At 43.8% G+C, this 15,448-nt stretch overlaps 1 protein-coding gene across 4 annotated transcripts in view; it reads left to right on the top strand.

Moving 5' to 3' along the window:
• slit1a (slit homolog 1a (Drosophila)) overlaps positions 1–15,448 on the top strand; it is a 150,917-nt gene that overhangs the window by 61,126 nt on the left and 74,343 nt on the right. For all 4 annotated transcript variants that reach the window (XM_037533010.1, XM_037533008.1, XM_037533009.1 and 1 more), the window contains exons 5-6: positions 12,941–13,012; positions 15,179–15,250. In XM_037533010.1, the coding sequence (XP_037388907.1) occupies positions 12,941–13,012; positions 15,179–15,250 (144 nt within the window). The remainder of the gene's footprint in view (positions 1–12,940; positions 13,013–15,178; positions 15,251–15,448) is intronic.

Here is a 15,448-nt window from a genome sequence, read left to right as displayed (position 1 = left end):
GAAAGAACGCCAGAAAGAGTAAGGAGAAGGCGCGTTTTGAAAGGAAGCGGCTGAGCTTTCGACCAAAACACAGTGAGACGAGTGAGGAGAAAGAGATTTAGGAAGAGATGAGCGGGTTCTATGATTGCCTTCCAGCTCCCTTTGTCCGGCCAAAAGCCTGCTCTCACTGTGGCCATTGATTAAAACGCAGCACAAAAGGCAGACGTTGCTCGGCCTCGAACAAGTAATCTGCAATAATAAGGGCCATCCAACCGCTCGGACTGTCTGCTTTTTTTTTTTTATTCAGTCCAAGGCCTTGCAATTGATTGTCTGTGGCTTAACGTCGCAACCCTGGGCCTTAATTATCCCAGAATCAATGAAGATTCAGAGTTCAGTTTCACAATGGAGCATGGCACTCCACTAGTGTAGGCAGAGTGGGACTCGTATTAATGTGTCTCGGTGGAGTGGTTTATACGTTGAATGCGATTTAGGTTAAAGGAGGTTGATGTTATTGCTGTTCCCACGATTGTGGTCCTGAAGGCTTGTCATCCTTTTTCTATACCCCCCCCCCCCAATTTAGCCATGTTCAATTCCACTCACTAGCTAGGTCTCCTGCAGTCAGAAGATGCTACCAATCTAAGAGAATGAAGGGAAGCTCATTTTCAAACTGCAGCTAATGCAACATCATTGGACAACCCAACATGCTTGGTGGAGAACAATACCTGCCAATTCTGTTATGTCATCTAACAGATGCCTGACTGATAGGGGGTAAAAGGAAGGCTATTGGGCTCATGACCTACCAATGACCTCCCCTTGCTTTTCTAAAGTGGCCCAGGCTTTTGCTTAAGGGTAAAGGTATGAATGGAAGTAGAATGGGTTCAGCAAGCTGGTCTTTACTAGGTTTGGTTCTCTTAGGTGTGTTGGAATATTTTGGGGACTGAGCCAATGACAAGGACCCGTCAAGAGGGTGTTTTTCTGGAAGGACTTGAGCACCATCCATCTATGAGATCAGTTTCCCTTTTCTAGGTAATGTCTAGTTGTTGCCCGGGATCTCCTGGCATCTCTTAAAGCGTTAAGAAGTGGATAGGAAAAAAAAATTATCCTTTTAAGCCACTTTCAGATTTAGCTTGTTCTAGCGATTGTGCTCATTTTGCACGGCTATTCTTAGAGATGGACAAATGTGCCTGAAATTATAGCTTTCTCCAGCAGTCTAGTAATGGACAAGCTGATGCCATTTAGTTTCAGCCAAACTGACTGAAATGTTCCTCAGCTGCACTATGTGGTCGCAAATAGGAGCTGACCTGGCCGAGCACTAAAGTGCTCTAATGGAATAATGGACTATTAGCCTGCGCTACAGTTACACCTCTCTTTTTGGCCACAGCATCTCTCTCTCTCTCTCTCTCTCTCTCTCTCCTTCTTTGTCACAACGTCTTACTCTCTTAGCTCGTGTTCTGGCAGGAATCGAAAAAACCTCTGCACATCAACTTTGTACATACTGGGCACACACACTCGCATTCTGAGATGCATCGATTGGCCTTCAGCCACTTGACGACTCCATCAATCAGTGCAACTCAAGCTTGGTCGATTCTTTTTGTCTTCCAAGTTGGTCTTCAGGCTGCCAATAACTGCTTTTCAGCTGTAAGGAGTGGAGGTGTATTTAAATAGTCCTGTGCCATTGAAATTGGTTAATTGAGCCAATACGTCCAAACCCACCATCCAGATGAGTTGAGATGCTTTTGGCAGCGGTACAGCAATCTGAGTAGTGGAGGATAATAGAATGTCCATAGACAACAAGGAAGATCTTTGAAATTATGATACAGATGTCAGTGCTAGACCTTCTCTGGTTTCTTACGAGTGCCAGGACCAATTGCCAGCAGCTGTCCTTTCTATTCAAGGCCCTGTTCAGACTTGGTATCAACATCTGTCTTCTGGTTCTCTCCTTTTTGTTACTCTGGGAATGTTCACATTCCCTGTTTTACGTACAAACAAACAGAACAAAACTAATTACATCTCCCTGCCTTTTTTTCCGAGTATACAACCGCCCACATGTCCGGCTGGACACTGAAGGACGACTGACTGTCGAGCCCTCCTGCTGCCCACTTAAGACCAGCTGCCCGCCCACACCCCAGCTACCGCCACCTGCCTTGGACTAGCTGCCCACCCTACACTGATGTTTTCATAGACTCGCAGCTATTCCTACTACCAATACTACTGCTATTAATATTAGTAGTATAATCATTTGTAGGTAGTCTGACCAGAGGAGGACTTTCTTCCTCAGTTCTGAGGGAGGTTCTCCTTGCCACTCTTGCCCCTGGCTTGCTCATCTGGGGGTTTTACATTCATGTTAAAACTTTGTCTTTTCTGGAATTCTGTGAAGCTGCAGAACATTTTCTGCTGTCGTGATGCTGTTAAAGCTGGTTATTCTGTGCTGTCTTGGACACCGGGTGATATGACTGGGTGGTCATGTTCATCACTGACCATCTCCGAAGGTGGTTTGAGTGATCAGTGCATCCCCCTCTTCCCATTCACACCTGTTCGTGTCCTGTTTAGGACCTACGTGACTCAAGCTGATCAATTTGCACTGTATGAGTAACTTGTTTTTTTGTGCAAGAGGTTTTTTGCTTGCCAAGATTCAAGAGTTAATTCGGAAGGAAGTGAAGCTGAGAGACTGCCTGGGAGATCAATCCCCTCTGGACGCTGGCCCGAAATGAGATAATTTACTGTAATGAGTTCTTTCCTGCTGACTCCTCACAAATTCAAATAAATAAGAGAAATCATGCTGGCCAGGGAGGACATGAAAATATAGCTGTGTTCCTGGAACCGAATGCTTGGGCCATGAATCCAAAGGTGCCGGCAGAGTTGTTTCAAATAGATTGATCATAGGTAGAACTAATTTATTTGCTCACTTTAACTTGGCTGAAGATGATACTCCTCGTGTTCTGTTTTCCTGGCTGAAATAATTACTTGTCCATTAATATTTACACATCAGATTACATCCCTCTAACAGTTCGAATCTCATACTTAACTTTTTAGAATAAACTGTCCCTGCTAGCTTTCATTCATTATTTGATGCAGTAGCGTTTTTCAGAGAAGACTTCCTTTTAGGTTGTGATGAAAGAGAAAACTGAGACAGTTTGTTGATAAGATTCCCTTTTTAAATACGGATGGGTTTCTTTTTTTGCTTGCGTCGGTCTGGGCTGAGATGCCCCTTTTCCAGAGCCTTCTTCACTTGTCCTATCTGCTAAGCTGTGGTTTTAAGTGGTAGATGGATGACCAGAGCAAATGAGAATCGTCTGGAGAAGCTTTCAGTTCCATCCTGAGGAGAAACTTGCTTGGCGTTCTTGGTCTAATGGCAGAACTTTGGTGAAAGACTGGTCCCAGAGATGGCAATAAGGCTTGAGATAACAGACTGTGATGTAGGATGTTGGGGCTAGGGGGTGGAGAGAATTATGAGCAAAATAAGTGTAGACTACACGCATACACATCTCCCACTTCTAGCCCCCCCAAGGAGTGTAGAAAGCAAGCTTTGAGGTTCCTTGGACCACACACACATCCACACTTGAGTCTCAGGGCTGCCACAGAAACCCATCCTGTTTTTTTGGCAGCCGCCCAAAAAGCCCTGAGGCCACAGAGAGGAGATTGAGCGCTCTGCTTCATCCGACCGCCTTGCCTCTCTCTACGTTCCCTTAATCCTTCGCTTTTAACACCTTCTCTGTCTTTTCATCCCGCCAGGCTTCCAGCATGCCGTCATCTGTCCCGTCATCATCTTCCGCCTGTCACAACTCAAGCCTCTCGTCTTTTCCCTTTCTCTCCTCCCCATTTTAACCACATTCCCCTTCTCTGGAGAGATGCCAAGAGAAAACAGCAAGCAGCGATTTGTCATGCCCAGTGTTAGCTTTTCGGGCAGGTTGATTTTTACGAAAGCTGCCAGAAGTGACTGGTGCGAATGCACCGTCGAGCAGGAAGATGGATAGTGTTTAACGGTCTTGGTATTCCTTATTGGCTCATTATTAGGGAGTTAGAGTGTGTTGGAAGGTTTGCCGTCAAAGCGCTGAGGTATTTATTGATTTTTGGCAAAATCCTCAGTTGGCGCTGGTGTTTTCTCCCGCCTTCAATCTCTTGCCAGCAGGCCTCCTCTTTTCCTGTTGTGTCTCTTTCTCAGTTAATTTGTCTCTCCGTTTCTGTGATTTTGTCTTATTCTTCCAGTCCTTTAGGGTTCACCCTTATTCTTACCTCGTGGTTCTCAAACTCAAATCCCAGAAGGTTACACAGTTGTACCCAGTGCAAATTGCCTGCCTCCATGTACTGACAAGTATTGTACCTTCGACATCAGTGCCTACGTTTACTTGTACTGTTTCATGTTAAGGTTAGCTTTGAGATTGGTAGAACAGCAAGACCTTTGCACCTTTGACTCCAGGACCCTCTCGTGTTCCAAACAAAACAGTGAATGAATGCTGTGGAAGCCCTGGTGGTCATCACAGAAGTGTCTGCCGAGATTTCTGAGACACTGAGCAACCCTGACTGGGGTATCTTGTCATCTTGCTAATAACTGAATCTTGCCTAGTCCCAAAGGTCCAAAGTTCTGGAGGGCAGCAGTGTAGTGAGTGGTACAATGTTTACCTTGGCTTAACTGCCACATTTCATTCAGCTCATTGCCTAATTTCCAAGTCCTTCATAAATTAATTTGGGCTGTGCGAACATTAAGCTAAGCGATGGTGGTGTAGAGTTTGAGTTTGACACCTAAATCACAAACACCTGAGAAGTCATTGCTGTGTGGCTTTCACGACTAGTCTCATTTCCGTGTATCAATTATGTAGCCCTTAGTGTACACTTCAGTGTTCGTTTCCTTACATTTCCATGTTCTGTGAGGCAGATGAAGGGGGCATTATAAGTGTTTGGTGGACCCTGTCATCCTGTTAACAGCTTTCCACACCTCATTTAAGGCAGTAATGAGTAACTAATAGCCTAATTACAAGCTACTGTTCAAACAGCAGCTACGGAGATGAATGGCCACTTATCAAAGAGCAAATGGCATTACTCACTCTCTCTCTTTCTCTATCTCACTCTGTCTGTCTCCCTCTCACTTTCCATAATTACCCCAATCAGGCTGTCATGCACTGATTATTATATCATGTCTGTTCTGACCAGCACTCTAGACCCATCTGTTACAGCCTAGCGCTCTTTCTCCAGGAGTTTGTCATTCCATTTTACCGATTTATTATCTGGATCAATCCAGGCAGATCTTCGTCTACACCAGCAGCCTTTTTGAAAATCTCTCCATCCAGAAAAGAACACAAAAATGATTTAGGGACTATCTGAGAATGTCAGCCTAGCAGGGCCACAATAATACCCCATAAAATCTGGTGTCCGTCTGCTCAAGAATACCGCGAGTATACGTGAAATATAGTGTGAAGTGCTCTCGGTTGCAAATACAATAGGCTCCTGTAAGCTGATATAATAAATTCTTTCTTCTGCCAAAAAATTGTTTTTTGCTCTGAAATTAGTTACACTCTCAGGATTAAAGGTAGTAAACTGTCGCTGGGGCAGTACCCCTCGTCACTGTGGTGGTATCCACAAAGGTACATCTCAGTATCTTTAGTTATGGAACATAACTCTAGCATAATCCATTAAAATGACATTCTCTAAGCTGTACTGACTCCACACACCCTGTCTCGCCTCCAGGCTTTTATTTTATTGTTCTGTTCTTAAATATTAGATTACGAAAAAATACAAATGCATCATTTTCCACTTGGAGAAACTTACTTTTAGGTACTTTTAGGCTGGACCTTAAAACCACTGTGGTACCTTTCAGGGAACATTTTATATTGTGTACCTTGATGAACAAAAAAAGTGCTCCTGTGCAGAACCTTTATTTCTAACAGTGTAGGGTGTTTTTTTTTGGTTAAGTCATACGTCTTTAGAACCATTGGGGGACCTTTAATGTTCAGTTGACTTGACACCCTGTTTAAAAGAGCCAAGCTTGGCCAGTGTATTCTGGTGCCATGCACTACTAAATTTAAGTTATCGTCGCCCAAACTGCAAAGAAGCAACCGGGTCATCGGCTATATTTGAGACAGAGTTCTAAAACAGCAGCAACCTGTGCAGAAATTAGCACCGCAATGTCAGCGTTTTCAAAAAGCTGCATTTTGCCTGTCCACATAAACTTGAAGTGCTGAAAGAGTTGTCAAAAATCTCCACCCTGGGGAATGCTTTCAAAAATCTCTGTTTTAAGTGACTTAAAAAAGCATTTTGTGTGGACAGAGAATAAAAACAACACAACTGGACGGGACCTTAGATGTCCATTGTGTTTTGAACCCAGAGAATCGTATATGTGGACTGTATGTTGCCAGTGCATAGAATGAATTTGTGAATAATGATGCTGCTGAAAAAAGCACATCACTATTTGATTTAAACATTAGATAGAAAAGAAAGTGCACAAGGTGTTTGACTTGATTCCTCTGAGATCTTTATAAAACTCTCTGAAGCCTCTAAAAGCATTTGATGCTTTTATATCAACTTAAAGCAGCATAAGTGGCACCCCAGAACACAGTCGGAATAACGGTAAATTGCAGGGCTTTTCTGGAGATAATTGGGTTATTTGCTTTTCTTTGAGAGAGGAGATGGAGAGAGGAAGGTTTTCAAGGAGAGAGAAAAAGATTTAAAAAAAAAAAAAGGTACATGGATAGACAGTGTTCTCAGTAGCCTTCGATCAGACGATCGTTGTAACTGCGAAACAATTACTGGTGAAGCCGGGGCCATAACAGTCATAGGCATGGTGGGCTCAGTTTTCACTAGAAGTTGTTCTTTCCCATTGCTTTAAGAGAGAACGTAAATGGCCCTAGAATACACACTAGAGGAACGCCGCACTATTCAGGGTCCTTAAGCACACGGTATGTTCTCACTAGCACCACTGGCTTTGATGCCTCTGTTATTGCTAGATTTTTAGTTAAACTGTAGGGTTAGATAAATGGACGGTTGCTTGCAGGTGCTTGATTTTATTCGCACGTGTGCCAGGCTCCAGTCCTCGTGAGCTAAAACACTGTGGACCTCGGCTCACTGCCTCATTAAACACACTTGACTCAGCTCATCAGCTAATTAGGAAGGCCTTCGTGAACTGAATTTAGAGAATTAGATGAGGGTAAATGCTGATTTCTGCAACACTTTGGCCTTTTTGACAAGTTGAATAAAGAACTTTTGGTAAATTCTCCCACAGCAATAAAGAAATGCACTGATTTAAAGGCTAAGAAACACAGGCATGATATTCAGCTTCCAAGCAGTGATGTCAGCTATCCAGCTTCCTCCTCACACATCTTGGGCACTTTTGGCACATTCGGAAATAACGTCATGTTGTGGCAAAACCGTATTGGACACAAATTGAGTGCTGGCATTGTTTACAAAGGAAGTGGATGATGTGGTTAAAAAAATTGGCCTTCAGTTGCAACATTTACAAGTGACATTGAAGCCCCATGTCACGTTTGGTCTAACCGGTTTAATTTATGGCCAAGAACCGATGCTCTCCAAAAGCATCCCCTCCATTGTGTTGACTTGTCTCCCAGCCTACTCTGTGGTCACCATATTAGCTAGAGACTGGCCACAACCACTGTAGACTAACCTCAGATGGGTTGCTGATCCCTCACTCTAGTGCCTCCAGCTGCAAGTGGCGTCTGCAGCAATAAAGGAAGACCCGAAGACATAAAGCATCAAAGCCTTACGATAAGATGTCTAGGTTTAATGAAGTGGATAAACCGGCAGCCTTCCACGGAGCGATTTTTTTGTAATCTGTCGAAATGAACGAAGGAAAGCACTGCTTGCAAAACGCGCTGTAATTATGATGACAGACGTCGTTAACAGTCGATCTGTAAAATGCAGCTTGTTTGGGAGTGTTGCTTTAAGAGTTCCTTCCCTGTTTAAGAGCGTTTCCTGAGTAGGATTAAGTGGCATTAGTGGATTTTAGGCCCATTTCCCAGATCCTGTAAAAAAAAGCCGGCTCTATGACTTCTCTGAAGTGTTGCGTATGCACCTTTTTAGAAAGTTCTTGGTCAGATTACAGTAATCTAGGCTTAATCTAGAAGTGATGCATGCTTTTAGGTTGAAAGGTATGCTGGCTTTGTTGTGAAAGACCTCAAGCTTAATGAGTTCCTCAAAAAACCTGCATTGACTTCATCATAAAGGCTCCAACTGTGCAAACCATAACTGGTCAGGTTGGGTCAAATATGGACTGTAGGCCTTGCCGTTTTGCTAAATCATGGAGTGTGATATCCTCTGTTCTCAATGAGGTAACTGCAACAAGCTCTTGTTTCCTCACCTTCATAGGCGCACACCTGTAATCAAACAACAGCTGCAGGTGGCTGCAAACAAAGGCACCCAGTTGTTGGCGCCATGGCATGTATTACTACTGGCTCCTATGATTGTTAGACTCCCTTCTATCTGGGTACAGCGTATTCCCATTGAAATGAAGGCGGTTTTGGGTCAGTGACTTTGGGCTCATTAGTGACTTTTCTATGGCTTTGGGGCTGAAGTGTTATGTGGCCAGCTGGTATACCAGCCTCCCAAAAAGCTGCACAGACAAAGCAAGTCTTTCTGCAAGTTAAGGAGGGGGTGAAAGTGGCCCTGCCGAAATTCCATGGGATAATTAAGAGTTGTTTTTTTTTTGTGTGTGTGTGTGTAGTGTGGACGAGGGTGATGCGTGGACTCCAGCACTATTGCTGTAACTTAACGCTGTCTGCTGCTGCGCTCCAGAGCAGAGTGATCTGATAACCCATTGGGCCCCCAGTCTGGCACAGCCTTCAGGGGGCTGCCGCTCCTACAAAGTCCAGCTTCCAGCTCCAATTAGTTCTGCTTGCTTTATGCCCACTGGTCTGGGGTGCTGCCACAGACCACCTCTTCAACCTTTGGGGCAGGCCAGCTGGAACATTACATTGGAATGCAGGCACCAACCTTCTGAACCGAAATGTGCAGACTTCAGATAAATAGGAGACATTTAGCCCAGGGCGCTGCACAGCAGTTAGATTTCAGTAGGTTAGCAACTGTTTTCGGGGGTAATGTGGTACAAAGTAACACACATTACAGTAACGTTAATACAGAGTAACTCATCACAGTTACTGACTTTGTCTTTGTGCTCCTAATCTAATATTATAAATTGCTAAATATGGGCCACAGAGGACGAGTGGATGCTTGAAGTATGTCCATTGTAAAGTGTATTATTAGTGTTATTCTCAGGCTAAAAACAATCACTGATTGTTTTTTGAAACCGGCATAATGCTAGTAATTGTTTAGGGGTCGCAAATACAAGCGGTGGAAATGAGCCTCTTCGCAGGGTGGCGGGCTACACTCTATTCGGTAGGGTTAGGAGCTCGGTCATTCAGGAGGAACTCCGGGTAGATCCGTTACTCCTCCACATTGAGAGAAGCCAGCTGAGGTGGTTTGGGCATCTGATCCAGATGCCCCCTGGCCACCTCCCGGCAGAGGTGTACCAGGCATGGCCTACCAGGACAAGAACCCAGGGTCGTCCCAGGCCCTGCTGGAGGGATTATATCTCCAAGTTTGCCTGGGAGCGGCTTGGGGTCCCTGGGAATGAGCTGGAGGAAGTTGCGGGGGACAGCGTCGTCTGGGATTCTCTGCTCTCCTGACTGCTTCCACGACCCCATCTGGACTAATCAGTTAACAACAATGATGGTGATGATGTTTAGGGGTGTAAGTGAGAGCTTGACTCAATATAATACAAGGGGGTCCTGATTTCATTACTGTTTTCAGTGCAGCTAAAAACGAAAACGGTGACTGAAAATGTGCCTTTTTATTATATTAATGTTTCTGTTTTCAGTTCATTAGAATTTTCAGCTAAAGTACAAGATTTGAAACAAAAGTTGTGTTTTATAGCGTCCCAATCTAACAGTATGGCTCCAATCTAGCTCTAAGATAATACATGAGGCCCAAGTTAACAAGCCAGCCACAGGCTAACAAAGCGACAATGCGTTGTGTGGTTCTGCAAAGCAATTCCAGGCAGTAACAAGTAAAGTATTCTTATTGCCGTTTGGGAGACGTAATTAGTGATTTGTTGTAGGTCACTACCCCTGGTTAGCAATACACTGTGGCCTTAAGTTCAGATGTAACTCAACGAGACCGTAAACTAATCCCAAAGTCGGGATTAATTGGGCTGTTTGCCGAGATACCTGAAAGAATGATAACGCGCTTTTGACATTCCCGAGGGTTCATGACTCAGTTCTGATGCCCAACTACCTCTTCCTGTGCCTCTTCTTGGGAGGATTCTCTGTCGCTTGCTCATTACAACTTCTAAAGCGGATTCATTCTTTACTGTTGCAGTCATCCTGTGGTTTAAGTGACCGCCACTGCTTAGTTCTAATGAAGCTTTCAGCAGAAGACGGCGAATCATCATTCCAGATAAACATCCACAGCCAACAACATCACGTAAATCATGGTCACCCACAGCCGTGCCTCATTGGCCTTTTGAATCGGTGTAAGTTCAGGAATGGAAAGCTGCTAAATTTAATATTTCTCTGGCACTGGAAACCTGCCTGTCCCGCCAATAAATCCCCAAAGACAACAGATCCACAAAGCCCAGCCTCAATAATTATTCTATTATGCATGAAGAGAGTGGGAAGGAGTGAGTCGCTAGAGGAAGGAAGACGCCACATTTGTCATCCTCTGGCTTCTCATTAGCTCGTTTCGAGGCACGCAATTAGCCCCCCGTGACACCAGCGCGTAATCCACTCAAGCTAACACCCTCGCAGCTCTCCGAAAGCTTTGTACGCGGCCGGCGATCGCTTTAACGCATGCTAACAGGATTTAGTATGCCGATTTGCAGCCATCAGTTCCCACTGGCTTTCCTCGCGTTTGTGGCCTGCCTGTCTGCTAGCTTTATTGCTAAAGTATGTCTGCATGAATCTTAAAATAAAAAAATAAAAGCCGCGTGCTGAGATCAGTACGGAATTGGCCTTACCTCTGATTTGTGTAGCGCTTTCGCTTTGCACAGTAGATTCAACGCAAGCTTGTTCCAAGCACTAGGCCTCTCGCTGTCTGTTCTTTCGGGGAGGGAGAAGGAAGGGTAATTAACAGTCGGAATCAGTGATGTGGTAAGAAAACGAGTCTATAAAAACATGTTGAGCCGATGCCAATTATCAGCGCTACAGGAGACCCAACAGAGCTCCACTGGCGGAAATGACAGTCCGCCTTTGTACCCAGTGCTCATTACGTGCAAATCTGAAAACATTCGATTTCCTTTAGTTACCCAGTCCAAGTCATTACAGTATGAAGTTCCAAACAAATTGGCCCGCAGTTGTTCTGTTATTTCTTAGTCCTTTTTATATACAGTAGTCCCTGAGACCTCTCTGTTCTTATAGAATTTCTGCCAGAGGACATTTTATTTTTTTAATTCCAGTCTTTGAGATGTAAACATAAGTCAGTCCGAGTGGTTTGATGCTGAAATGGTAGAGGAATTTACCACGTTTACAATGGTTTTGATAGGAACCAGGGTTTGCGATGTCTACAAATGGTCATTTTAATTTGCTTTCTTCTGGATGTATCTGTTTCATGCTAATGTGCATGAGCCTTACAACACTCTGCATGCACCTCCGCTATGAACATACTTCAACACTTTTTTTCAGAGGCATATTTCAAAGCCAACATAAAACAGTGCATCAGGCCTCAGGCAGCAAACTCATAACCGTTCAGTCAGGTCTTCTGACGTCTGGTTCCTATCGTCACCGCTGTGAACAGTCCTGACTGGGTACGTTTCTCTAGAACGGAGCGTTTCACCCCAAACCGCTCTGAATGACTTGTGTTTACATCATAACGATTTAGCCGTGCAGGAAAAAAAAGGAAACCTGGGAGATTGTTCTAGATAAAGGCATAAACTTTCAGTGGTTTATCTAAGGCCTACACACCTTTGGTATAAGCTTCCGTTTAAAGCTCCAACAAGACGTGGCATGAATAGTAACCATATAGCAAAACACAAACGCAGAGTTGCCGTAGTGATGTTCCCCAACGCCCCTATAGGGTGGGTTGTTGACTTTCGTGGGTTGATACGGGACAGAAGCCTAAGAACTATCCAAACACAACACATTAACAGCCCAGATTCACCCTTTGAGTGCATATTTGACAACGCCTGTTTGTTTTGATTGCTGCTGCACCATGAAGAGAGAACCACCCAGTGATGTGGTACCACTTGCTGTGGCAACAGTATCTCCGTGTTCCAGCCAGTCTCCGAGTGGTGTCGAAACAGCATCTGATTCGCATATGCCTCATTAATTAGCGGCGTTTGAACAAGGATTTTGTCAGATTAGCGCGTCTGGTGATGCGTTTTGTAAGGGATTTTGTAAAGCTGCTTTTAATGAGCGCATAGATGGATCGTTAAGGTGCTATAGGAAGCCTGGCCGCATTCGATGCCTGTCCTTGATCGATCGGGGTAAAAAGGACGCAGTAAGGTAGACTCCGCTCTGTGGGAAAGAGTGTACGCTGTTGTTTGTCGTAGTGGGTCCGGGGGCGGGCGGGTGTTGCAGCAAATGCAGTGTTCTGAAAGTCTTGAGCTCCCCATTGAGCGTCTGAACAAAAGCTCATGCTAATTAACCTTATTTGGTTCGTACACTTTCCTCTCTTCTTCCCTTCTTCCCTCTCCACCTCCCTCACCATCAGCACTCTCTAACGCCCTTCACAAATAGTGCCATCAATGGCTTTTAGAAACGGCTAAATGGGTCCACCTCTTCACTTTGAATGGGACCTCACATTGGAGCAGTCACAATTGGCGTTCTGTATACTTGGTGTGCTGGAATTGATATTTCTATGGGTGGCAGACATTAAATCAGCATATATACATAAATATATATACTGTTTTTTTTTAACTATGGTTGAAAACCTGTAAAAAAAACATGATTGTTCTAGAGTTTCTTTGTTGGAAATTTGCCACCTGTCTAGCCTTAACACATCAATCTATCTGTCTGCTTTACAGAGATCTCAGCGAGAACTTCATCCAGGCTATTCCCCGCAAGGCCTTTCGTGGAGCTACAGACATCAAGAACCTGTGAGTTCACCTCCAAACACTCACCATGCTCACATGTGTATCCAGAAAGAAACACTGATGCATGGATGGATGTACTGTGTAAAAGAGAGAGACCAACCTTGTGATGACCTTTAAACACAATTTGTTCATTTTTAATGTCAGAAAAAAATTTAGAGTCATGACCATTTTAGGTCATTTTGAGCAGAACTCAAAAACGCCAGCATGGCTATCAAACATGGCTTTGAACAAAAACACAAAAAATTTCATTTCACGCTCTGAAATTTGGACATTAGGGTCTGCGACAGAGACCCTTCCAGTAGAATGTACCCAGTAAGTGATGATTGTGTTTATTTAGCTCATTACTAAACCAGTTAATACCTTGAGATTAAATAGATCACAGATCAGAGTTCCTTCAAATTTTTTATCTAGAGTTTTTTTGTTGACACCAGAGATTCAACTAATTCGGTAAAGGTGTCCCTGAAATTTTAGAGAAATTTAGAGTCAGAATTGTTTACTGTGGTGGTGATGGAAAGCCTTGAATGCCTCTTAGGGCCCAACTCGACAGACGAGAACCGGCAGCAGCTAAAGCCATTTAGTGATTGGCTTCATCAGCTCACCGTTTCCTTTATTTTACCCATGAAAATCTGGGTTTAAACACATTGCGAACACTATGGCTGATGATCGACGTGCTAACGCACTCGCGAAATCTGTCAATGCGCAACATATTTGTGGATCATGGCTTCGGAATCACAACCAGACCCCGGCTTTAGGCTAAAATCTCATTTTTCTTTGAATGACCTTATTATTATTATTATTATTAAAACAAATCATTGATCGCTCCATTTTGTCACTACCAAAACAATCGCAACAGTAATGAAGCTTCACCAAACGTTTCACTGGTGACCGTTTCGGTCATGACCATTTTAGGTCATTTTGAGCAGAACTCAAAAACGCCAGCATGGCTATCAAACATGGCTTTGAACAAAAACACAAAAAATTTCATTTCACGCTCTGAAATTTTCAGACTTGAAATTTGGACATTAGGGTCTGCGACAGAGACCCTTCCAGTAGAACGTACCCAGTAAGTGATGATTGTGTTTATTTAGCTCATTACTAAACCAGTTAATACCTTGAGATTAAATAGATCACAGATCAGAGTTCCTTCAAATTTTTTTATCTAGAGTTTTTTTGTTGACACCAGAGTTTCAACAAATTCGGTAAAGGTGTCCCTGCGAATTGAGTGTCTTTCAAGCTTTAAATGTTCGTGTTTAGGCTAAACCCAGAGTGAGAAGGTGAAAGTAACCCGCCTTAGTGCCAAGTGGCTAAAAAGCCCGTAAAAGTGAATGTTTGTATGTTATGCAGGGAAATATAATGTGCAGCTGGCGCACATTCACAATTATATAGCATACAATAAAATGTCCACGACATCAGTGACTTATTGACTTTGTGGTATGAAGGCAACTTCCAGTTTGACCATTTTATACAGGGAGGCAAAGGTGGTGTTGGGAGTCTTGCCCAAGGACTCTTATTGGTGTAGTGTAGGGGGCTTGTTCAGGTGGGGATTGAACCCCAGTCTATAGCGTAGAAGGCAGAGGTGTTACCCACTACACTAACCAACCACATTATTCATCATTCACCTTACATATGTTTATTAATCATCTTAAATATGTTCTTCTTTGGTGTGCAGTCTTCAAATTCTGCTCAGAACAGCTTGGTTTTGTGTGTCAGGGCCCTGAAAGGTGCCTCACGGAAAACGATTACATGAAATAGCTGCAGATCCGTGGCCTGATTCCTGAGGCATTGTTTCACAGCAGTTTGGAGTGGGTGGAGAGGTGCATGCAGGGCTTTGTGAGGCAAAACGGTCCCAAAAGAAAGGCTGTTTTTTTTTTTTTTTTCTTTTTCCCAGATTTACCTCTGTTTTGCCATCATCTACATTGCATATAAACGTAGAAGGTGTGTAGGTTCACTGGTCATTTTGGATAGTCAGTAAAATAGCTGTATTTGTGTGACTCCCTGGTTCCAATCACCACCAGCAATGAGACCAAGGCACGGCCCCACGTTGAACCCCTCTGAATGTCTTTGTTTACATCTCAATCATTGATTTATGCACAGGTTTCTGAAAAAATTGTGGAATTGCCTTTTAAATGATTCACTCTTTTCACTTCAAATTTCTTCTGAACTCCACAGCCAGCTGGACAAGAACCACATCAGCTGTATCGAGGACGGAGCCTTCCGTGCACTTCGGGGACTGGAGGTTTTGTAAGTGAACACATCTCGCCACCGCTGCTCCCGCCTCATTATCTAAATGCACCTCATAAAATTAATAGAGTCCCATAATACCAGTGGATATAATGGGAGCAAAAGATCTGAGGTTCACCGTTATTTAACCCAGAGTTGAGGTTTAATCTTCATCACGGATCGTTAATCTGACAAAAGGCCGAGGAGGAGTTTGGAACG

The sequence above is a fragment of the Pygocentrus nattereri genome, chromosome 22 (genome assembly GCF_015220715.1).
Source record: "Pygocentrus nattereri isolate fPygNat1 chromosome 22, fPygNat1.pri, whole genome shotgun sequence".
NCBI lineage: Eukaryota > Metazoa > Chordata > Actinopteri > Characiformes > Serrasalmidae > Pygocentrus > Pygocentrus nattereri.
This window is presented reverse-complemented; position numbering and strand designations above follow the sequence as displayed.